Source organism: Centroberyx affinis, unplaced genomic scaffold, assembly GCF_046629955.1.
Source record: "Centroberyx affinis isolate AG114_WGS23_722 - 3 ecotype Tasmania unplaced genomic scaffold, CSIRO-AGI_Caff_v1 ptg001078l_1, whole genome shotgun sequence".
Taxonomy (NCBI): Eukaryota; Metazoa; Chordata; class Actinopteri; order Beryciformes; family Berycidae; genus Centroberyx; species Centroberyx affinis.
Window position 1 is genome coordinate 123,953 of NW_027279625.1, and position 17,426 is coordinate 141,378.

General features: G+C 40.2%; 3 protein-coding genes across 4 annotated transcripts; all 3 read left to right on the forward strand.

The window, feature by feature from the left end:
• Positions 1–2,135: 2,135 nt before the first annotated feature.
• On the forward strand, positions 2,136–4,150 carry LOC139647391 (regulator of G-protein signaling 21-like). Its single transcript, XM_071523284.1, has 5 exons — positions 2,136–2,315; positions 2,433–2,498; positions 2,611–2,672; positions 2,775–2,941; positions 3,267–4,150. The coding sequence occupies exons 1-5, from the start codon at positions 2,263–2,265 to the stop codon at positions 3,555–3,557; spliced, it is 639 nt and encodes a 212-aa protein (XP_071379385.1). The 5' UTR covers positions 2,136–2,262; the 3' UTR covers positions 3,558–4,150.
• A 2,004-nt stretch (positions 4,151–6,154) lies between these two features.
• On the forward strand, positions 6,155–12,663 carry ro60 (Ro60, Y RNA binding protein). 2 transcript variants are annotated; one of them, XM_071523270.1, is made up of 9 exons: positions 6,155–6,205; positions 7,205–7,802; positions 8,071–8,291; positions 8,536–8,682; positions 8,806–8,943; positions 9,053–9,169; positions 9,539–9,655; positions 9,878–10,024; positions 10,715–12,663. In XM_071523270.1, exons 2-9 carry the CDS (start codon positions 7,223–7,225, stop codon positions 10,865–10,867), a joined length of 1,620 nt encoding a protein of 539 aa, XP_071379371.1. In that variant the 5' UTR covers positions 6,155–6,205; positions 7,205–7,222; the 3' UTR covers positions 10,868–12,663. The 2 variants fall into 2 exon arrangements, with proteins under 2 accessions (XP_071379371.1, XP_071379372.1); XM_071523271.1 differs by lacking the exon at positions 9,539–9,655.
• A 1,279-nt stretch (positions 12,664–13,942) lies between these two features.
• Positions 13,943–16,384, forward strand: LOC139647346 (parafibromin-like). Its single transcript, XM_071523224.1, has 6 exons — positions 13,943–14,073; positions 14,533–14,638; positions 14,860–14,929; positions 15,161–15,223; positions 15,525–15,577; positions 16,274–16,384. Exons 1-6 carry the CDS (start codon positions 13,943–13,945, stop codon positions 16,382–16,384), a joined length of 534 nt encoding a protein of 177 aa, XP_071379325.1.
• The last annotated feature ends 1,042 nt before the right edge of the window (positions 16,385–17,426 follow it).

The window sequence follows — 17,426 nt, forward strand, 5'->3', positions numbered from 1 at the left end:
TCCTTGATATGAAAAAGGTTGAGAATCACTGGTATCAAGAGAAATTATCTCACTGCATTTGGCACTTGTTTGGTGAAAGATAATATTTCAACATTCAATACTTGATTAGATTCAAGATTCAAGATTAAAAAAACTTTAATGTCCCCGAGGGGCAATTTGCTTTGCAGACAGTAGTCCAACACAATACATACAAACATACATCTTACACAACACAGCACAAGATCCCTATCTCCTACACTGTCACCATGAATCATGGCAAAAAGAAAGATGCAATGACATCCGGGGTTATAGTTTGTTTAAAAAACCAGTAGCAGATCAGTAGCAGATGGAACAAAGGACAATCTGTATCTATTAGTTTAAATGCCTTGTTAAGATGGATGTTGTTTGCCATGTAAGAGCAATATCTGAAACATCGGTAAAACAATTTGACCCATATCTTGCCTCATCCAAGTATTGTTAAAGTCTATCTTGCTCTCCAGGTTCAGGTTACAGGAAGCTTACAGTCTTACAGTACACCTGCTGAACTACCTCCTGTTTAACAGAGGCTGGTCATGCGTCTGACATCATTCGCCTGAATATGACACTTGCGACACTGAAGTTCGATCTCTATCTCAACTATCTATCTGTGTTTGGGTTATGTGAATTGTGTCGGCGCTCCCGTCCGTGACGAATTCCTGCTCAACGAGTCCCGTTCAAATTCCACCACCCTGAGCTTTATTATTTTTATCACTGTGAACAATCCTGATAGGCGTGCGATAAAGCCTTCTTAAACATGTCTTATCAAAGGCCGCTTTCTGGCAGCTTTTGAATGTTTTTGGAAAAGTGCCAGAAAAAATAAAGGATGTAAATGTCGCCCTACAGCTTCATGCACAGAGCAGAGTGTCAAGTGTCATTGCCTAAAAGTTTAAATGAGGTGGCTCTATACCCTTAAAATTGTATTTTGAAACTTTCCAATTTATTTTCTGAGATTTTCTTTACCTATTGAACAGGTGAGCTTGTGGCCAAAACACGAGAGAAAACCAAACCTCATCTGTGTGTGAATTAAACTGTTGCCAAGGTATGCTGAGCATTTCTCTGCAACTTCCTCCTTTTAAACCGCTGGATTGTGAATAAACACAATGGGAATTTCAACCACAGTTTCTTCATCTGATGCTAAATAAAACTCCCTGCCAGACAACTATAATCAAGAAAACGCCTTTCACTATCACTCAGTTTGTGCGGTACTGCTGGAAAAGAGGGTTTGTGTCCTTTCCTGCTACCAGAATGAAGCTTTACCAGTTTGAAATACACATACATGCATGTGTTTGTCGTATTATGACTTATGAGAATTTCAAAGATTATCAAGGAAAACCTCTTTAAATTACAAATTATAATGTTTAAAGGTATGTGACTGTATGTGAAGTGGCAATACCTTCAGGGAGAGTTTAGAAAGTGGAGCTCATCATTTTTTACTTCATAAACATGTATTGACAATGTGACACTGATTTAAATGAACTTTTTAAATACGTTGTAGATCAATATTCTGTTGATTTCATGAAGCTATGGTTCTTATAAAATCATAATATGCCAAAATATCTGAAGAACCAAAACTTGTTGCGCATCAGGAAAACCCTCCACTTAAACTGAGAAGGGTGGCGGACCAGAAATTGAGAAAGAGACGATAAAATGCATAGAGACAGAATGAACCTATAAGGACAAGGTCATGACCAGTAGACCTGACACTTCCAGACTCAGACGACTAATAATACCACAAACGCAGATAGTTAAATCAGCCAGACCCAAATGACGTGCAAACCGACTGATTTTCACAACCCTATGTAATGCATTTAACTGTGGAGAATGTGATGGTGGGGTGGTGACACACAGTCATGTTTTGTTGCTATAATTAAACAATAAGCAAGGGCATAAGGTCTGACGCACTTAGCATTCATGTGGCTCCTTCTATTTATGTAACAAACAGGCTTGTAAACACAGGTTAAAGATAGAGAAGACACGAGTTAAGAAATGCGTGGAATTGTAGCTCAGGGTGAAGCTTGTCTCGTCATCACTGGTGGATGACAGACTGCGTCGGGGCTTTGACCCTGATCGGCAACAACAGCCAATCGGGATGTAGGCGGCGAGGCCATGTGGTTGGCCGGTTTTGCAGCTACCTTATCAGCAGGGAAGCAGTCTCCTGAAGCACAAGGAAGCACAAGGAAACTTGCTCCAAGGACGCGCCAGAGCAGCATCACGCATAAATAACACAGTGGCAGAAATCTAAGAATGAATGTGTTCTGTAAAACAACTTCTCTGGACCTCCAGGAGACAAAGAGAATGTAAGTAGCTGTAATGTAATCAGGCTTATTTTGAAGGATGCATTTCTATTAGCAGCTTGCGTCATGTACCTGGGAGCCTTATCATTGCTTAATATTCTTGTTGTGATCCTCTCATAGACATAATGCATGGAAATCTTTATATAACCTCATCCACAGTCCATCGCCACGGATGAAAGCCAAGAGGTATTAAGTGAATTTGATCATGTGTGTTTTGTCATGTCTTGTGTGAAATATTATCTTTGAAACCTCCATAAATGATACAGCAAATAAAAGCTTCCTTCTCCTCCCTCTGCAGGCAGTCAACAACTGACACAAGCCTACAGGAAGAATCTCTGGAGACAGTCCTTTCCCACAAAAGTAATTTCCATCTGCTTTCAAGCAATACAGGAATAATATCATGGCTGTTGACTGTATTTTTTAAAATTAAGTTATTCTTTTGTTATCTCTCCTCTGTACAAGGTGGACAAGCGGCGTTTCGGGACTTCCTGACGTCGGAGTTCTGTGAGGAGAACCTGGACTTCTGGCTCGAATGTGAAGAGTTCAAAACTCTGACCGGTGCAGAGGAGCTAACCTGGAGAGCAACAAGTATTTATGAAGAGTTCGTCAGGCCTGAGTCGCCTAAAGAGGTAAAAACAAACTGTATTAGAGCGTTTAATCAGCAGGGGAGAATTTCAGTGTTACAAAACATATTTTAGTTTGCACACAGCAGAGTTGGAGTAAGTGTAATTGTCTGGAAAATTACTCAAATAGTAAAAGTCCTTTAAAAATACACACACGTGAAAATAAATCAACTGAACTACAGTAACAAGTTACTTTCTGGTAATTATGCAAGTTGTTGCACAGATGTACATTAGATAAACCATAATATCTAAATAGAAACATCTTAATTATTAATTTCTGAGTATGATTCTACTGATTGTCCATAGATTTTGATTGCCATCCTTTTTTCAGATAAACTTGGATTTCTACACAAGAGATACCATCGCCCAGAATCTCCAGCAACCAAGTGCGTTGTGTTTTGCTGTGGCACAGAAGAAGATCTACAGCCTAATGGAGAATGATTGCTTCCCACGCTTCATTCAGTCTGACCAGTACAAAGACTTGTTTGATGCTGCTCCTAAGCCAAGGAGCCTTGGGAAGCACCGCAAAGCCTTTAAGATGAAGAGCGCTGTAGATCCAATACAGTACGATTCGAAACCGGTCGGCCTGCTGAACGGCTTGAATCCCAGACACAGGGACTGAAACCACAGGTGTTGATGGAATAGGGCGTTGCACCGCCACGGGGTCAGAGACTATTGATAGATGCTGTGCAGACACTTCCCCCTGCCACAAACACCTCTTCACAAAGCAGTGACTACAATGTGGTATCAGACTGAAAGGCGGTGCCCGTCCCTGCAGTGGCTCAAACCTAGGCAGCTGGGGCACAATGAACACTAGGCATCGCCAAGAGTAGAATTCATGTTCTTTAATCCTGTGGTACTACTGGCGGAGTGAGACAACGTCTGTGTCTAATCTTGAATGTGAATCTTGAATGTGAATATTAATGAACCACCACAAGAGTAAATGCACATGATTGCAGCAGGACTGTAACCTCTTTTTCAAGTTTGTATGTGGACAATATGTTTGAATGTATTCAAAGTATGTATGTATTCATCATGGAGCATCGTGATATAATGGTTTTGAGGCAATTCTATACTAACTGTTGAATTGTTGCTAAAGATCAAGAGAAGCAATAACTGCCAAGTTGTAAAATAGACAAAGATTCAAGGCTATCTGTGTCTCTCGTGTGTCAAAAACACAGCTTGCATCCTTACACATGATGTGCTACTGCCACCTGATGGAGTGTGGGAAAACCTACAGAGAAAATTCAATCTTGAGCAAATAGTCTCATTCAAGTTTTGTTTTCATGTGATGACATGCTTCTTGGCCAGAGAGTAGCCTAAGAAACAGGTGAAACTGCAATGCTGACGCTCACCAGGCAAACAGCAATGAAATTTAATCACCAGTAGTGCTGAATGAATTTGAATCATTGGCAACATCTTCTATAATTCCTGGTCAAAGGACCATAAAACAACTCATTGTTTTATGTTAAATGAGGATTCTTAGATTAGGCTCAAAGAACCATTTGACTCATGAAACAGGGTAGTAAATATCCTTCAACATCAAGAATGAGTAGGCTATAACAGTTATTGAGTAGGATGGAAAATAATCTCTTTGAAGTAGAGTATGGTACAGTATGCCTAAAATTAACTCCTATGAGTCCATTTTCTCCAGAAACTCAACCACAAACAAACAATTTCAGCTGTCTAACTGCGCTGTCAGTCCCAGTATCAGTCCGTTTTAGAGTGAAAAATATCTTCAACTAAAATGAAATAAACAAGCAAAGCCAGCAGACAGGCAATTGCGGTGCCAGTAATATACTCCAATTTCAGGTTGGGCTTCTGAAGTCTACTGCTCCACTGCTGCATTTAATAGACTGAACAGCAATGTCCTCTGGTGGTGAGAAGAATAAGAAAAGCAGCTCTGGAGGCACTTGCATTATGCCCATTCAAACTGAGGGGGCATTTCAAATTAATGAGTCCTTTAATTGTGTTACCAAAAAAAATATTATTCCTACAGTAATAGTGACATTGACTCTTTTACTTGACATCATAAAAAAGTCAAAAATTACAAAATAAGTAGATTTTGACATAAACAATTTCAGCTCAGGATCCAAATGATTAACGTAAGTCTTATCCATGGAGGCAGGCTCTTTAAAACCTACTACTGCACTTACCATGTGGATCCAAGCCCAAAGAAATATTAATTTACAGGATGGCTAGGCTAGTCCTCACCAACTGAGAAATTGCCTGGTGTCAAAAATGAAACAGTGAGCCTTCAAACTTTGTGGGCATTAGGGGAACTGAGTCAGCACACACTCTTTGTTCTGTGTATTCAGTTGTTTTTATGGTTTTATGTTTTTTTATGAATGAAGTTAACTGCTCAGTTCTTACTGTGCGACATATTTGGGTTATTCCTACTCTTCGGGGGGAGTTTCTGCTGCTCAGGCAGTCTGTTTTAAAGGCAAACTGTGTAGATTGTTTGGATTGGTACTTTACTACTCAATGATTGATCCAAATGGATTTTCCCCCAATAATTTACACTGAGGCCCTCCATTGTCATGGCCTGGGTGTAAAATAGAGAAAAGGGACTTGGACTAGTATAGGATTCATACAGATCAGGAAAAGGACACAGTCTGGACACAATGAGAACAGGTACCAGTAGGTTTAGTGACATGCCTAACACAATAACGTATTTGCAACTACGCTGGCTTCATATAGCCTAAGTCCTCATTACAAATTCATAAGTCACTATCCCATTTTAGTACATAGTTTACATAAGAGTTTTTACTTATCAACAAATAATCACCATCAGTAATTAACATAATTTACATTCAAAAGTATTTATGGACTCCTCAAAGTGCTGGCTTATGACTCAGCAGCACCATCAAACCATCAACTTCAGAATTCATAAAAACTGAATTATCTCTCAACAGACTGAGTAAGCAGTTGAATGAACTCAGATCATCACACTGTTATGGGTGGCACCAGGTGGAGATGTGGGGTTAGTCTGCCTGTTCATGAGTGAATTGAGGGGTCAAAAGCAAATCTGAATATTTTATATTATCAGCCAAATGTAAAAGCAAATTAAGATGAATCATGATAATAAACAGTTGGCCAGTGGACCAAATCCTGTTGGACGTGGTGGCAGTGTGTTACTGATTGAAGAGGGGGGCACTCACTCTATCCCAGCATCCACCTCGCCCGCCTGGCTGTCTCTCATCGTCGGATTCCAGAGGGGACGCCTTTACATCAACATCACAAACTTCAGTCCTGTGCACGTACATTGCGGTAAGTTTGATTACAATACGACATGAGAATACTATATTATTGATGATAGTCAAATGTGTTGATCATACCGCTAAATGTACGTTGGCAGAAAGCTAACACATTTTAGCTAATGTTAGGGCACATAACTAGCCAGCTGCCCATCCCAGACAGAGACCGCATCAGCCTCCCAGTTAGGGAAGCCGAGGATGTGGCTCTTGTTGGTTTGTGGTTTATGGATAGCAACCATCCAGCTACACATCTCTACTGACTAACGTTAAGAGTAGGCTGGATATTTTTGCTAGACGACTATCTAGCTAATATTAATCTTACAATCAGCTAAGCTAGTTGGCTAAGTTACTTCGCTCCTGCATTGCTCAGATTGTCTTTGATTTGCTGAAGCTAGCGTTTTGTTAGCAAACCCGAACTGCTAGCTAACTAAGGTTAAGTTAACGTTAGCAATTAGTTAAGGTTGTCATTGCAGCTAACGTCAACATTATGTGGTCTAAAGTTGTAGACCATCTGCTATGAACAGCTCAATGTAGCTGTAATTGGTTCCTTTATTATCTGTCTTATGTGTATCATGGGCTGTAATCGGCTTGAAGCTATTTCTGTCAGTCGAGTTAGCCAACATGTAACGTTGTCAGCTAAGTCAACGTTATCTTGCATGTTTATCGAGGCAGACAGCAGCGAGCTGCGTAGTGAGTCGTTTCCTTCAACAACAATTGACTGAAGCACTCAAACTACCTCTCATCATGGCTACTGTTAGGTTAAGGTAACGTTTTTCATAAGTCTGCCACGCATCTGATCCAATCACATAGGATGACGCACCTTCACCAACATGGGGTGGGAAATTAACTCTGGGGAAATAGCCACTTTGGCGGGGAAAAAAACTTTTTAAATGTCCTCAGCGTTTTCCTGGTGGAGGAAGTTTAAAGGGTTGGTTAATGTGGGATCGACCAATCACAGTGGCCAGTGGATGAAAGAAGTAGTTACTTGTCCTATCTACAATATCTGTTCCAGTTCTTCTTGAGTGTTACAATGGAGCCTTCGGGAAGTACTGCGACAGCGGGCAACCACACCCTGAACTCAACAGGTGATGGTTGTCCGTGGGAGATGAGCGACAAAGCCAGGCTGTGCCGTTTCCTCTGCTACGGCTCAGAGGGAGAGGTGTATACTGCCAGAGAGGAGTGCCGTCTCAGCATGGAGAGCGCCGAAGCCCTGCTGTCCCTGCTTCAGGAGGGCCGGGGCTGTGAGGTGGTGGAGGAGATAAAGAGGTTCGCTCAGGATGGGCGAGCTGTCAGACTCAACCCCTCTCTTTTTGCCCTGGCCTTGTGCTCCCAGCACTCTGAGCTGAAGACCAGGCAGGCGGCGTTCAAAGCCCTGAAGGATGTCTGTCGGGTCCCCACCCACCTCTTTTCCTTCATCCAGTACAAGAAGGAACTGAAAGAGGGCATGAAGTGTGGGATTTGGGGACGTGCGCTGAGGAAAGCAGTGTCTGATTGGTACAATGAGCAGGACGCCATGAGCCTGGCTCTGGCTGTGACCAAATGCAAACAGAGAGAGGGCTGGTCCCACCAGGATCTGCTCAGGCTCTCCCACACCAAGCCAGCTTGTGAAAGTGAGTTTACACAGACACACAGTGTACATAGATGTTTACTTTTATAAACAGCTGGTTCTGACTGATGTGCTGTGAGATGCATTTTTTTTTTTTGCTAAATGTTAAGAGTTATCTTGTTCAAGAGGCTAGCAAATTCACTTATCAATAATCATATTAACTACTTTTAGCTTTTAGGACTTGGTCATTTTGGTTCATTTTATTTTGTTGGAAGCTGAAGAGACACACAGCTCGGGTAAGATGACAATGTCCTTATTTTTTGTGCTTTCAGCAATTGCATTGATCAGTAAATATGTAACAAAAGGGTGGAAAGAAGTCCAGGTTGCATACGCAGACAAAGAGAACTCGGAAGAGGTCGTCAAAGTGCTGTCGTATCTTGAAGTGGTGGAGAAGGTCAAGCACAGCTGTGATGAAACAGAGGTCATCCATCTAATAGAGGAGCACAGACTGGAGAGGGAACAGCTACTGACAGACCACCTGAAGTCCAAACAAGTGGGTTGTGCCTTTTATAATCATTCAGCGTTGAGACTTGGCTAAAGTGATGAATTACTGTATATTATCATTCTTTCTGAGCTGCATTTGTCCAGTATCAAAATTACACCACACTCCAATGATGTTATGATATTCCATAATAATTAGAAATGTATTATAAATTGCCACAATCTGACTTGGTACTTTATCCAAATTGGAATGGATTTCATGTGTGTGTTTTCTTTTTCTTTTTTTCTTTTTTTAGGTATGGAGAACTTTGTTGAAGGAAATGCCTCTCGGATCAATGTTAAATATTTTGGGCAAGATGACAGCGGACAGAGTCCTGGAGCCAGGGAGCTCAGACATGGCAGCTGTTTGTGACAGAATCCACAACGAGACCACACTAAAGAAGGTAAGTCAAGTCTTGCTCATAAAACTCAAAAGTGCTATTGTTTACAGTTAACAGAATGAAGGTGTGTTGTATCAAATTTTAGTCACAATTTTAAGTATTTGGTGTCTCTTTTAAAATCTCCAGGCAAAGATCCACCCTTTCAGCATCCTCTTGGCTTCTGAAAACTACAAAAGAGGCCAAGGCTATCGAGGTAAAACCAAATGGGAACCAGACAGCAGCATCCTCAAAGCCTTGGACTCTGCCTTTTACAAGTGTTTTATGGTAAGCTCTTTTGATTCTTGAACTTCTGACTGACGATTAAAGAAGACCGCAGCCAAAAAGCATTTGCTAACACAAATGATCTCTTGTCCCGTCGTGGTTTTGGCCTCAGAATGTGGAGCCTGTGGGTAAACGGTTTGCAGTGGCGGTGGACGTCAGCACATCGCTGAGCAGCGTCGTCCCGGGGACATCGGTCAGCACCGCTGTCGCTGCTGCGGCCATTACCATGGTAAGACAAGACTAGTGCTAGATAACGGCGCAGTGTGTGGGTAATTGCTGTTCCAGTCAGAACAGCTGTGTCTGTAAGCATGAGAAGGGCCGTCCCATCTCTGGAGGAAGCCAGGGTCAAGGAATGAGCCTGTTGACACATACTGTGGATTCCTGCGACATTCCTTCCGTAGTGCCATCATCCTGAGGCCACAGACCGTCCAGGAATTTTTAGCTGTGAGACATGCCATTAGAATTATCATTCTAGCATGCAGGAATATTTGCACAATTTCTAGTAGTTCAGTTGTGAAGCAAGCTGTGTATTTACTGGTGACGTTTTAAAAAGGTTATGCCATGCACTGCAGTAGGACTTTGTGTGTGTGGGACACAGGTCATTGCGAGGACAGAAGCAGACACGCAGGTTCTGGCCTATTCTGAAGGAGCATTGGTCCCATGCACCATCTCTGCTGACATGACTCTCGCTCAAGCAACAATTGAACTGGTTAAGGTGAGACATGTTACTTACAGCATCAAAAAACGAGAAATGAATGACAGCTCCTGACACTCAGAGCCTCATCTTTTCAGAGACCATCAGGAACCATCCATCCAGCATCAATTACACACCCAGCAGATTTAGGTTGATGCATAAAAGGTAGCGGTTAGGCCACCTATTGTGATTGACTTTTTGCTCTATTACTGCTATTTCTATGATGTCCACCATATGTTCCAGATCCCCAGTGGGAGCACAGACTGCACTCTCCCCATCACATGGGCCACAGAGAATGGGAAAGCTGTGGATGTGTTCATCATATTGACCAACAACCCGCTGTGGACGTGTACTGCCAGCCCAGTAGAGACTCTAAAGAAGCACAGACAGGTACATTCATTCATTCATTCATTCATTCATTCATTCATTCATTCATTCATTCATTCATGTCTCCTTGGGCAGGGGATTTAATTTAATACAGCCCATTTAGATATTGATCATATTAGAAAATGGGATTACACTAAAACCAGGTGAAATTAATTTGTAGATCAGCAGGCACAGATTTAATTAATCAGGCAAGCTGAACAAAATTACTTTTCAAACTTATTTTATATAAAAGCTGGTCCCCGGGCTCAATATCCTGAATGACTTAGCATTTGACTAATATGCTGTTAGACTACAACTTTGATATAGAATTCTCCTCCCTGATGACATTGTAAGGTATGTGTTATAAGTGAGTTACTGAGCTAAATCTCATGGACTGTTGTTTCTACTGTTGTGTAAATAACATTCTTTATCCAGTCCATATATTGAAAAGTAGATGTTTTTAAGCCTTGATCTTGAGATATTCTAAAATGTATTCACAAATCTAATATCTGGATTTTTTTCTGTCATTATTCTTGTGTAAATTGTTTTGTTTTTTTAACAAAACAATTTACAATTTCTTTCTTCCCCGAAGACATTTGTTGGATTCTTGCTTTGTGGATTTATACCCAGAAATCTCAGTGTAATTGGCAGTAAACTTGGGTATACATAAAAAAAAAAACCTAAACAACCCTTTTCTTTGTATTTTAACAATAGAAATCAGGAGCCTGTTCTAAGTTGGTGATGTGTGGGCTGAGTTCCACTGGACACGCCATCACAGACACAGAAGACAGGGGCTTACTGAGCATCTGTGGCTTCGACCTTGGAGCTGTGAGCGTCATCCGTAGCCTGGCCCAGGATCTGATCTGATAAACTGACTGACAGTCTCTGAATCATGATAGAGTACAAAATATGGCACAAAGTGAACAAACCTGGCTCACTTAGCATGTAGAGTGCCCTAAAACAGCACTAATCCAAAAGATGTTGACATTTACAATTCTGATTTGTTTTTATATTGTGTCACTTACAAATCAATTGACAAAGTGTCCAGCGGGCTGGACAACACAATGGAAATGTTATGTGCATTTATTTTCCTGAAATTTGGGAAGGAAGTGATGAGTACAACACTGATCTGCCATTGGATATCGCACTGTTAAGAGGTTTAATGCAAACAGCACACTGTATAATGTGCTTTTTAGTGGTTCTTGGTGAGAAGTGAGGAACTAAGACGTTGTAGACGACCCTTTCAAGATTGAACTCTACTCATTTCTGGTAAGATACTGGCAGATGAAGTCATTTTGATCAAAGAGCAGTGGTGTAGGAGACTTGTATAATGATAGAGGCTTAGTACAGCTGTAGGTTTACTTAGAAGGGATTTACTGTAGTCTCTGTTGTGTATCTATGGTATGATGTAGCAGGTTTGATGTGAAGGTAGAGGCCTTTTTGAACCTTTGAAGCCTGTCCTGTTGTATGTAGCATTATTGTAAAAGATTACAGATAAAACAGGAGAGGAATAGAAACAAAGTAAAGCACCAAGAGGCAACAGAAAACCTCAGTTTGTTTTTTCTGGGTATTCTGTAAAAACCCTTGATTGATTTGGTCAGAAAGGTTCTTTTGAAAGGTATTGCTTACAGGCGAGTAATAGAAATCCCCGATGATGTGTGATGATCTTTTGCCTTTGGCATCGTCAAAATTCTTAGCTAATGTATTTACATTTTTTCCCCCCAATACCAATATTGTGTTTCTATTTGTTTGTTCAAATTGAGAAATTTGAAATTTATTTAGTAAAATAATACCCTTGGTGCTCTTAAAATGTGCGATGATGAATGAAGGTTATTTTGGGTTTTCCTTTGGAAACAGTGATGCCAATATTGGGACCGTAAGTCGGAGTTCACTGTAAGTTGGAGAGATGGATTTGCTCTCGTCATTTAGTCTGATTTCTATGCATCACAAATGGGCTTTTTCTATTGCTGTATTATGTTCAGAAAGGTCAAATCAAAGCTATTTAACAACCGTTTACCAAGACTGAAGCTGCTAGCACAGTAATGTTTCTGTATTTTAACATAGATATTGCTACCTTCCCAGTGTAATAGATACAACTGAATGTATCTTTTGTAATACATGTGTAACACTACAGAGATTTAAATTGCAATGCTTTATATTTCTTCAAATACTGAATACACAATGTCAGAATATTTGTAGTGTTAGGGGTCAATTCAATTTCAATTTAGGGGAAAAACAACTGAACAGCTACAGTGGTGCTCCATGTCTAATTGAACAGTAATTGATTACTTAGAGCATTTACTGAACTTGTCGCTCATCCTCCATTCTGGTGTAATCAACCCTTTACAAAGAAAAGATAAATCCAGACCATGTTACTGTGATGGATCCTTTGTCCATACATGCTATTATTATTTGCAATGTTATAAAGTGTTTAAAGTGTTTCTACAGGCTCCCAAGTTTTGCCTCGGGTGTTTTGAGAAAGGTCAAATGCAACAAAAGCTGAAAATATAATTAATTATATGATCCTTAATGCTACATGTTGTAGTCCAAAGTCTGACATTGTGAGAGATAGTTCAACTTGATTTCCATCATATTGGCTCTTGTATTCAATCTTGCTTGACATGTACAGTACTTGACTGTAGTGGCAATGTAAACCCCTAATAAACACCTTTTGTCTTGGAATATTGCAGTTGTATTTGTTCCTTATATTTTATATACAAGTGTATGTCTGGCAGCTTGGGAATAAATTATCGAGTGTTGACATCCTCGTGTGCAGGTCAGGAGTTCAATCCCTTTGACACTTGGAGTCTAAGGCCCAATCGCAATGTCCCCCCTACCGACTGGGCCCTGAGCCCCCACAGACTTAATTGACATCACCTGTGTGCGCAGCTGTAGTGCCTGAGTGCGAGAAGTCATAAGGCTCGAAATGGTACAGGAGGAATGGGACACGTGGTATCACGTGTTGCCTTGACAACGTCAGACGTTACTATCTCCCGTTATTTAATCAATTTGTAATTTACTCTTTGTTTGCGCTTTTGTCTAAACAGCATTATTAAGCTAAAAAGAAATTGATGAATAATGTTGAATAGGCCTAGGTATATGTTTTGCAACATTGCAAAGTTTATACTGTGCTAATGGATATAGAAAATACTCTTCATTCTGCACTAAATCATTACAATATGTAAATATGTAAAAAAAAAAAAAAAAAGAAACAGTAGGAGGTACGTTGAAAGCAAAAGGTCCTTTTAATAAAGCTTAATGAGCACAAATAAGCACATAAAGGCTATATTACATGCTTATATTAGCAGTGTCTAACATCATTCTTAAACATTTAGGAAAACGTAACTTTCTTTTTTCTCAAATGAGCTGTTTATTCTGTTTTAATGTTGCAATGTTTTCTCTTTTTGTTTCTCTGTAAGGTCTTGTTAATTGTTTTTTGTGGTTATTTATTCTTAATTATGTTTTTTTTTTTATTTTGTATTGGGTGTATTGGCTGATATTTTCCACATACATACATGAATATTAACGTCACACACGTTATGAACTGTGGGTAATTCCCTCAAGCAAAGTCTACAGAAATGCGGACTTGCTGAAAGTCTGCATAAAGGGCTCATAAAGTCCGCCAGTGAGCCCTCGCGCACTTACCGATTTCACAGTGGGATATCCCTGTCGGGAACGCGCGTCACAGTCCGTGAGTGCGGACATTGGGATTGGGCCTGAATTACTGAGGCAGCACGTCGAAGTTAATTGGACTTGGCAAACATGGGCGAACTGTGTCTCATGAACAAAGTATGATGATATAAAATAAAAATCTATGCAATATTACAGACCTGCTGTAAATTTAAGGGAAACCGGCCAAAAATTTTACGGAGATGAGGCATCCCGCGGGGCCACACGGTGTTGATAATTGGGGGCTTAAACACGTGAAGTGAACAGGTGAAGATGGCGGACGTGTTGAGTGTTCTTCGTCAGTATAACGTCCAGAAAAAAGAAATAGTCGTTGAAGGAGATGAAGTTATATTTGGAGAGTTATCCTGGCCCAAAAAAGCCAAGACCAACTACATAATTTCCGGGTATGTCAATGTTGAGAGCAGGTACAGGTCGCTGTTGTAGGCGGCAACCCAAGCTAGTCTCTGCCAGGTGCCAGGTGCTGGTGGTACCTTGAGCTGCAGTATCTGTTCGTGTAGCTTTACTTGCTACAACAGCGTTGTGATGCTAGCGAGCACCTGCACTGCAGTGGCTCATGATAAGCGTTAATGGTTTCGTCAAAAACAAAACTTTGCTCATTGTAGCAAATGAGGTTGGACACGGATCAGTACATTAGCTAGCTGGGAAATAGTTCCATTTTTACGAATTTGAATGTCACGATTCGTTCAGTTGACCAAGTTAGTTCCTTCATATTTTAGTGATTTATATAAATTATTTTATATGAATTTGCATGTTGAAACATGCAATCGATCTGTGTGCATTTTGAATAAGGTTATATACAATGACGGCCAGATAAACTGCACTTTGTTTGTTTCTATCCCCAGAACTGGGAAAAAGGGGAAACCCAAAGAGTACTACACTCTAGACACTATCTTGTTCTTCCTCAACAATCTGCATCTCTTTCATCCATCCTATGTTCAAAGAGCTGCAGTAAGTGAATTATCAGTATTGTCAAACCTTTTTCACTGCCAGTAAATTACTAAATTCTCACTCTTATTAAAGCTCAGAAATTTAAGCACAAACCCCTATTTCTGCCTGTGTCTTTTTGCTCCTCGGTTGAAGACTGAACTGGCCTAATCCATGAAATCTTCAAAAATGTATCTTATTGTATTGACAGTGTGTTGGTTTACACGGTTTTATCTTCTCCATAGACAGAAAACATCCCATTTGTCAGAAGACCTGATCGAAAGGGCTTGCTGTCGTATCTCAATGGCGAGAGTTGTAAGTAGTATTTTGGAGTATTTTGAGTCTTTAGAATTGTATTTGCCCAATGTGTGTCCTTGCAGTAATGTAGTTTGTTGCATGTTGTCCCCATTTCATATAGTTGATGATGCATCAAAACATTGTGACGGTGACTGGTTTCACTGATGGAGCCTTATCAATAGGAACCTACTTGTAGTTGGGCCGATGGGCGACTAATTAATGCAATTTCTACTTCCTTTCCACTCACAGCTACTTCAACAAGTATTGACAGAAGCGCCCCCATAGAAATCGGGTTGCAACGACCAACACAAGGTATGTTTGAACCTTGTTTGTTACAGGAGGTTTGAAGAACCAGCTGTACCTCTTAATTTAGCTTCATTTATTATTTTTTGAGCATTGATCAATCATTAATAGTGGAAACTAACAATACAACTAAATACATGTAAAATGCACGGCATTGTAAAAGCCTTTACTGCTATGCACTGCAGAGTTATTTTTTTCACAGTTAAAGGTGTTTTCTATAAAAGGAGTAGTCTTTCATCAAGGAAGCTTTGACTAAACCATCTTGGACTTGCAGAGTGAAATAATACTGTTGCTTTGTTCTGCTCCTCAGTCAAAAGAGCAGCTGATGAAGTTTCTTCTGAAGCCAAAAAACCGCGGATTGAGGTAAATTGATCGTGAACATCTTTTGATTTAATGACATTCTCACTCTGTCTTGTTTGGTGCAACTGCATCACACTCTGGAGCATTTACCTCCTGAGTTTGGTTTGTTTGGAGAGAATCAATCTTTGATCCTCACCAGGTAACAGCATCCAGGTCTATGGAAGAGAGGTGGCCTCAGGCTGCCCCAAGTGTTCCCTGCATAGGTGTCAGTCACTATTTAATCTCTAACGACCTGTTTGACATTTTCCAATCTGGTTTTAGACCCCATCATAGCACTGAGACAGCACTTATTACAATCTGTGTTCATTCAGAGATCATGAACAACTTTGATAAGATGTCCATCCTTGTACTTTTAGATGTCAGTGCGGCATTTGACACCGTAGATCTAGATCACAAAATACAGTTAGATTGACTTGAAATATTGATTGGTTTTACCGGTCCTGTTGTTAATTGGTTTCGAACGAACCTGCAGGGCAGACATTTCTTTGTATCCATTGAAAATGTTGTTTCTGAAAAAGTTAGTATCATTTGGCATGCCACAGGGGTTCAAGATAAATTACCATAATTATGCAGATGACACACAGCTATAAATCTCCCTTTCTCCTGAAGACCTGACTCCCATGTAATCACTGATTAAATGTATTGAAGATGTCCCAAATTTTCTACACCTCAACACTACTAACCATTTTCCTCTTTTAGGATGAGGAGCGAGTGTGTCTGAGCCAGGAGCATCTGGCTGCACCTCTGGAGGGACACAAAGAAGACTTGGTGGCAACCGATGAGTGGTGGGTTTCCCGAAAAGTGTCGTAGAGCTACAAATTTCTTGAGGCAGTTCTTAAAATTTGTCGTCACAATATCTCCTGGGAAACTGGCCGTTAAGTATGTTGTGAGTTTTCAAGATCATTCACTAACGGGAAACTCCAGATCAGGTATCATGGATTTGTCCCCAACATCATTTGCCTATAGCATGCTTTCCATTTTATTTAATAACAAGGTATCCAAAGCAAATCATTTCACCATTGGGATTAGACATGCCACAGATCCAGTATGGACATAACAGTGTTTGTGGAGCTGCTGCACACTGGCACCCACAGACGGGTTCCTGTAGCACTGAGCTATCTACATGATCAAATAATTTCTTCTGTGTCCAGATCACTGTCTGAGGCCATGTTGGTGGAGAGGATCGCTGCCTTTAAACCTTTGAAGCCTGTCCTTCTGTTGTAAGTGGCATTACTATAAATGATAAACAAGAGAGGAATAGAAACAAAGTAAAGCACCAAGAGGCAACAGAAAACCTCAGTTTGTTTTTCCTGGGTATTCTGTAAAAACCCTTGATTGGTCAGAAAAGTTCTTTTGAAAGGTATTGCTTACAGGCGAGTAATAGTCTAAAATCCCAATGATGTGTGGCTTTTGCCTATGGCCTAGTCAAAATTCTTAGCTGGTGTATTTAGCTAATGTATGTATTTTTATATTTACTTAGCTAATCTATTTATTTTTCCTATACCAATATTGTATTTTAATTTGTTCAAATTGAGTTGTTTCTTCTGCTCTTGGGAAATTTATTTAGTAAAATAATACCCTTGGTGCTCTTAAAATGTGAGATGATGAATGAAGGTTATTTTGGGTTTTGAAAACAGCAATGCCAATATTGGGACCATAAGTCAGAGTTCACTGTAAGTAAACTTGTTCTCGTCATTTAGTCTGATTTCTATGCATCATAAATGGGCTTTTTCTATTGCTGTATTATGTTCACAAAGGCCAAGTCAAAGCTATTTAACAACAGTTTACTAAGACTGAAGCTGCTAGCTCAGTAATGTTTCTGTATTTGTTTTTTTTACAGCAATGTAATAAT

Coding starts and splice junctions, on each gene's coding strand:
- LOC139647391 (XM_071523284.1), top strand. CDS start 2,263: ATGAATGTGTTCTGTAAAACAACTTCTCTGGACCTCCAGGAGACAAAG. Junction 2,316..2,432: donor CTCCAGGAGACAAAGAGAAT/GTAAGTAGCTGT, acceptor ATCCTCTCATAG/ACATAATGCATGGAAATCTT. Junction 2,499..2,610: donor CCACGGATGAAAGCCAAGAG/GTATTAAGTGAA, acceptor CTCCCTCTGCAG/GCAGTCAACAACTGACACAA.
- ro60 (XM_071523270.1), top strand. CDS start 7,223: ATGGAGCCTTCGGGAAGTACTGCGACAGCGGGCAACCACACCCTGAAC. Junction 8,683..8,805: donor ACGAGACCACACTAAAGAAG/GTAAGTCAAGTC, acceptor TAAAATCTCCAG/GCAAAGATCCACCCTTTCAG. Junction 8,944..9,052: donor CCTTTTACAAGTGTTTTATG/GTAAGCTCTTTT, acceptor TTTTGGCCTCAG/AATGTGGAGCCTGTGGGTAA.
- LOC139647346 (XM_071523224.1), top strand. CDS start 13,943: ATGGCGGACGTGTTGAGTGTTCTTCGTCAGTATAACGTCCAGAAAAAA. Junction 14,074..14,532: donor ACCAACTACATAATTTCCGG/GTATGTCAATGT, acceptor TTCTATCCCCAG/AACTGGGAAAAAGGGGAAAC. Junction 14,930..15,160: donor GTATCTCAATGGCGAGAGTT/GTAAGTAGTATT, acceptor TTCCACTCACAG/CTACTTCAACAAGTATTGAC.